At 35.1% G+C, this 6177-nt stretch overlaps 1 protein-coding gene across 2 annotated transcripts; it reads right to left on the reverse strand.

Moving 5' to 3' along the window:
- Positions 1–535: 535 nt before the first annotated feature.
- On the reverse strand, positions 536–5449 carry LOC109169588 (cysteine--tRNA ligase, chloroplastic/mitochondrial). 2 transcript variants are annotated; one of them, XM_019318464.1, is made up of 9 exons: positions 4913–5449; positions 4019–4082; positions 3610–3771; positions 3028–3198; positions 2245–2526; positions 2003–2128; positions 1444–1647; positions 1001–1102; positions 536–894 (listed from the first exon to the last, which is right to left on the reverse strand). In XM_019318464.1, the coding sequence occupies exons 1-9, from the start codon at positions 5299–5301 to the stop codon at positions 658–660; spliced, it is 1737 nt and encodes a 578-aa protein (XP_019174009.1). In that variant the 5' UTR covers positions 5302–5449; the 3' UTR covers positions 536–657. The 2 variants fall into 2 exon arrangements, with proteins under 2 accessions (XP_019174009.1, XP_019174010.1); XM_019318465.1 differs by having other exon boundaries at positions 4019–4086; positions 4913–4995.
- Between the last annotated feature and the right edge of the window lie 728 nt (positions 5450–6177).

Genomic DNA, 6177 nt, shown 5'->3' on the forward strand with positions numbered 1-6177 from the left:
TGAAGTCAAGTCACTGTTGACAAAGAAATTCATAAAATTCTTTAAAAAGGCAAGAGGCAGCAGAGGAAAGCTAGAGGATCAAATGCCAAACGTGAAGGACTTGGGAGCAGTCAAAAGGCAAAAAATTGCGGGTACAAACTACAAACAAAAAGGAGTTGAGTGCTACCAATGCGAGAGCTATGGGCATATACAAGCAGATTGTGCAAATAATAAAAGAAAAAGTTTTCGTACTATCGAGCGATGTTGAAGATTCTGACGAAGATGAGCAGGAACAACAACAAACCAGCAACTTTGTCACATTCCATGGGAACATTTGTTATTTCGAAAAATTCTTCAACTGGGCAGAACGAAGAGTTAGCAGATGAATCAAAATTGAAAGAACTAGTGCGAGATGAGGACATTCAGTCTGAAGATGAGTATGACCTATGAAGACGTGCAGTAACGGGTACAAGCTAAATCATGTTTTGGTTAAGAATGTCAAATCTCTTGAACAAGAAAATTTTGAACAAACAAGTACTGCAGAAACACTTAAAGCTGAATTAAAAATCAAAACCTTAAGTGAAAATCTCTTGCAGAAAGAATTACAAAATGTTCCTACAAAGTGTGTGCTTCTTCATATTTTATCCAAAAAAAAAAAAAAACTATCCATCAAAGCCATCAGGTTGTGGCAAACTGCTCTTCCTGAAATGCAAATGGAATAGTTGGTCTCCAAGTTGTGCCTTCTGGGTTATCCATCAAAGCAATGCCTAGAACAGCCAATTCCTTTCGTATTGCATCAGATCTCTCATACTCTTTGTTTTTTCTCGCCGAGGCCCTCTCTTCTATTTTATGAAAAACTTGATCTTCGGTCAGTTTGGCGCGCTTTAATGCTTTCTCCCTCAGCTGCTGCAAAGCCTACAAAAAAGTAGCACGTATGGGTAAAGCAACAAGTGTCGCACAGATGTGATGCTTAAATTTGATGATCAAGATATACATTGTGGCACTTAAACAATCATTGTACCTCAGAGTAACTACTTGGCATGAGCCCCAGAAGAGTCAGAGAACTCCTTAAAGTTTTCTCTAAAGCAGCAAGTGACTCCATTCGCAATTCTTGCTTCTTACCCTGAAGAAAACAACACATTCATTGTCATTTGTAAAGATGATAAATTTGGCCTTGCTTGAACTACACTAAAAGACTGATAGCTAGTCTAAACCATAGACTGCTCTGATACCATGTTATAATCTAAGATGGGGCCAAGGTCACTCAACTAGGCTATAATGCATACGGGCCAAACCACATTAAAATACTAAAATCCAATCAATTAGTTAGTCTAACTCATAGCTTTATCAATGAAAAAAAGATATTTTACCAATAAGCCTTTTGAAAGTTACACATTAATAAACACAAAAGGCATATAGATGACACTTTCTAGTTTCTGGCCAGTCTATTTAAAACTTAAATACCTTGCGAGTATGCAATAGATCATTCATCATCTTCAAGGGGTCCGACATTGCAGCCAGAGCAACAGGAGTATGCAGATCATCAGATACTGAAATCAAAAGCTCATTCTCGAACTTCTCAATGCACCCAGCAGTTCCTGAGGGAACTGAATCCTTTCTACTTGATCCATCATGCTGGGTGAGAACAATTTCACAATCATATAGCGTCTACATCAAGAAAAATACAGCAGTTAATGTCTGTTTTTTCATTGTCAAGACAACAAGTTAACAAGTGAACACACACACGCACACACAAAACGAAGCATTATTTAAAATTCTGAGAATTGTCAATATTTAAAAAATAAAACTATAATAAGACAATGTAGAGATCTTAAGTATATATGGGCTAATACACAGCAACCAGATTGATACATAGGAAAAGTCAAAATGCTGTAAAAATTAAGTGTGTTTTGGGAAGGAAAAAAAAAATTTGAGGGAAAAAATTGAACATTGACATATCTATCTATATTGTGTCATTGAAGAGGCATGTTACCCTGAGAAACAAAGCTACTTATTTATCTACCTGATAGATGTAGAAAACACGATCAGATGCACTCTCAAGCTGAGCAATTGTGTAATTAATTGGAGATCTATAATGTGTCCCCATTAGAAAAAGCCTTAATGCCAGTGGATGATAAATATCAATAACCTGAGAGAATGTAAGGTGGCAAGGAAGATTTAAAGAAAATTGAATAAGTAACCTGTCATAGTAAGGCCATAATGTCATGTGAAAAGGAAATCAGAAGGGAACTTATATTCATCTACCTGCCGAATTGTGAAAAAGTTTCCAAGTGATTTTGACATTTTCTCTGAGTCAATGTTTACAAATCCATTATGCATCCAATAACTAATAGCGCTCTTGTTGCATGCAGCACAACTCTGTGCAATTTCATTTTCATGATGGGGAAATATAAGATCCATCCCACCACCATGTATGTCAAAAGAATACCCTAAATATGTCGCACTCATAGCACTGCATTCAATATGCCATCCAGGTCTTCCTGGACCCCACGGACTCTCCCAGAAAGGCTCTCCATCCTTTGCAGACTGCATGAGTAATTGAAATTAATCCATCAAGGGGAAAAATGGGCATCACTTAATCTGCAGTTTTAGCTAGGTCAAACCATCCACCCAACCAAAATAAGAAGAAATGAATAAATAATAAAAGGCCAAGTCAGATGGTTAACTGGCTATAGTTTTACATAAAAGGAATAACTTTTTATTTCATGTAGTTTTGTATAGTTCATCTTAAATAAGATCAGGTTTCAAAGAGTACAAACTAGTATCTTATTGATACCATCAGTTTATTTACTTTTTATTGATAATTACACGCCAATAATAGCATCTTCGTTTCCAAGATTCTGCAGGATGCAAGATCTATGAACAGTTGGTTTGACCTCAAGTACAACCTTACCTTTTGGAAGCATTTGCAAAAGCTAGTATACATACTAAATTAGATATAAACTAAATCAACTACTTTGTACAAAAGTTTATCCAAATATCGTAATGAAAACTCATATTTGAAAAGTAGTTAGCAGTTTTACTCACTTTCCACAAAGCAAAATCTGCAGGATTTTTCTTCCTTGTATCCACTGCCACTCGCTCACCTGCTCTATTATCTTCCAATTTTCGCCCAGATAATTTTCCATATTCTGGAAATTTATCTACAGAAAAGTATACGTCACCATTGATTCTGTAAGCACAACCATTATCAAGAATCTGTCAAAGAAGCAGATAATCCACATCAAATTAAAAACATCAGTTAGCGGATTACATCACACTAAATGAGACTAGCAGTTTTGTGAGAGACAGAGATGCCATAACTTTGTAAAGAGGTAGAAGAAGACAGACACCATCCCTAGGCCCTAGCAATTAAAAATTTTAACTAAGCGGAAAAGAATCTTTTGTATCAGCATAATAAAAAGAAAATGATGTTACAACATTGCAGCTTGTTCATATCAAAGCCAAGTATTTACTTCTGAATCTTCCTCTATTCACTGCTCACAACCAAATATTACATGCTGACAATATATCATTCCTACGTTACTTGTAATTGTCCTCTTTACAATAAGACACAGTGTAGAAGATCCCAAAAATAACAAAATCAGAAAGCAAAGCAGAAAAAAGGACCTGCTGTATCATATTGATTATTTGGGGCATGTGATCAGAGACACGCGGCTCAACTGAAGGGGGAAGACAATGAAGATATGTCATATCAAGAAGAAACTCTTCACAATACCGTCTGCTTAAACTGATTGGATCCTCCTCCAACTCATTTGCTCTGGCAATAATCTACAGAATTCGAAAACTGCACACTCAATTATTCTGTCATCTTGATGTAAAAAGTAGTTTGGTATTTGTAAACAAATAAGGTTGTACGGTCCTCATTATTAAAGTAAACAACTGACCAAACAATAATGAATTATAGCCAAGAGTGCAGCAAGGAACATTAATAAAAGAGCAAAGAGACAATCAAGTCAGCAAAAAAGAATTATAAAAGTAAGCTCATAAATGAATAAATAAACTAATAATCACTCACCTTGTCATCAACATCAGTGAAATTGCGCACATAATTGACTTCGTATCCCAAATGTTTAAGGTACCTGCCTAATATTCAATAAAAACAAATGGAGTACTTAATCAGCTATTCATATTAACTATTGGATTGTTTTTATACTTTCAATAAATAACATAACAAATGTAACTGAAAAATCAATAGCAGCCTACATCATTTGATTTAGGTCACTAGTGAAGTGCCATGGAAGCAAAATAAATCAGCATAACATTGCTTGCCTAAGGGCAAGGCGAGGAAGGTTTTCATTTTTTTTAAGAATTACTTTACGCCATTATGGAATCACTATCATCTCTAGGTTCCATGACCAACTTCTAAAGCCCAAGACATGTATATATAGAAGACTACATATAATAGACTTTAATTGTATGTGTGGGCCCATAAATAGATATACCCCTGGGGAAAGAGTAATGCTCTGTACTTTTCTTGGCTCAAATTCAACACTCTTAGTAGCTTCAATCAACAAAGATTATCACTTTACACATCTACCAAGCTTCAATTTTGCAGCCCCCCTATGATTGCAAGGTAGACTAAACTGAATTACCCTCTAAATTTCACAAACCATCAACCAAGAAGAAATTAAAACTTGCAAGTAACCAATGGTTTAAAAAAACTGCTTCTTTTGACATTTTTTTATACAAGTTCCTTGATTTCAAATTTCAATAGTTTCTGTAGACAACAAATTAATTAGTCTTATTTACAAGCACATTCTGGAGACTCCTTAATTATGCAAACTAAACTTAATTACTGTTCCAAAAATTTCAGAACCAGTTAACGCAGAACATAATCGTTATTGTGTAGCAAATAACAACAATGCATAACTTAACACAAACATATTAACAGGCTGTTAGTTGGGGGCACCTGTAGAGAACGTCGAAGCAGACGTAAACGCGAGCATGGCCAATGTGACTGAGATCATATGCAGTGACACCACAAACATACATTCCGACTTTTCCGGGGATTTTGGGTTTGAACAGCTCCTTCTCTTTGCTCATTGTATTGTACAGCCATAATTGGTGGTTCTTCAACTGATCCCCAGTCTTATCCTTGTCTTTATTGATGTTCTCAATTCTAACCGCATTCTGTGATGAAGAGCTGAAGCACCGAACCCTAACCCTGGTTGTTCTGGTGGGAAAAGGCAGAGCCCTGCCGGTGGCGGAGTTGGTGAAGAGTTTGAGGCTGTGGAATGGGATTAGCGACTGCGAGTGAAGAAGCGACATCAATGGCCTGTAACACTTCAAGAGGGTCATTTTGCAGAGCGGAGAGGTTGCTGCTTGGGAAGAAGATGAAAGCTCCGCCCCTGAGTTTAAGGTGCGTTATCCGGATCGACCAATGGTGATGAGTCCGGGTGGACTTGGTCCGAATCCGAATTTGTCCAACCCTGGGAAAGATTTAAAAAAAAAGTAAATAAACAACATTTTGGTCCCTCAATTGTTTTTCAACTGTCAATATAGTCCCTAATTTTTAATTTCAATTAATTTAATTCTCAAATTGTTTAAAATCTCGTCAATTAAACCCTTTCAGGGTTCAAATTAACAAAATTTTAAAAATGTCAAAATCACCATTTTGGTCCCTGAAATTGTTTAATTGACGAAATTTTAAACAATTCGATGATCAAATTGGTTGAGATTGAAAACTATGGATTACATTCACAGTTGAGAAACAATTGAGGGACTAAAAATATTGATTAATTAACTCAAATAAAAATAAAAATTCTAAGCCAATTACCATGTAATGTGATAGGTGGTCACAAATTCGAACTACGAATACTATCTTGTAAAAAATCATGAGTATTTTAAAAAAAATATTAAAAAATTAAGTAAAGCGGCCTCCAATATTTCCATGTTTATACATTTTTCAGGGTTGGGGTTCAGCCTTTTGGAAGAATGTTTATACATTTTTCATTCATTTTATTAATACGGAAAAAATATATTTTATTCCCTTAATTATTTCTTGGTAGTCGTTTTAGTCCTTAATTTTTTATCTTTATAATATACACCTCTAATATTTCAAAAGAATTGTAGTTTTAATATCTGGAGTAACAAAACTATTAAAATCTTACTTAGTACATAAGTATTTTAATTTTTTTTTATGTTTCTTATTTAATTATAATCTTTTTTAGTCTC

Source organism: Ipomoea nil, unplaced genomic scaffold (assembly GCF_001879475.1).
Source record: "Ipomoea nil cultivar Tokyo-kokei standard unplaced genomic scaffold, Asagao_1.1 scaffold3314, whole genome shotgun sequence".
NCBI classification, from domain to species: Eukaryota; Viridiplantae; Streptophyta; class Magnoliopsida; order Solanales; family Convolvulaceae; genus Ipomoea; species Ipomoea nil.

Bases quoted from the DNA above. Each gene is read 5' to 3' on its own strand.
- LOC109169588 (XM_019318464.1), bottom strand. From the start codon at position 5,301: ATGACCCTCTTGAAGTGTTACAGGCCATTGATGTCGCTTCTTCACTCG. The intron at 3,772-4,018 runs GTGAGTGATTAT...CGAATTCTGTAG, and splicing joins TCACTGATGTTGATGACAAG to ATTATTGCCAGAGCAAATGA. The intron at 1,103-1,443 runs GTATTTAAGTTT...TGTTTTCTTCAG, and splicing joins ATCTATTGCATACTCGCAAG to GGTAAGAAGCAAGAATTGCG.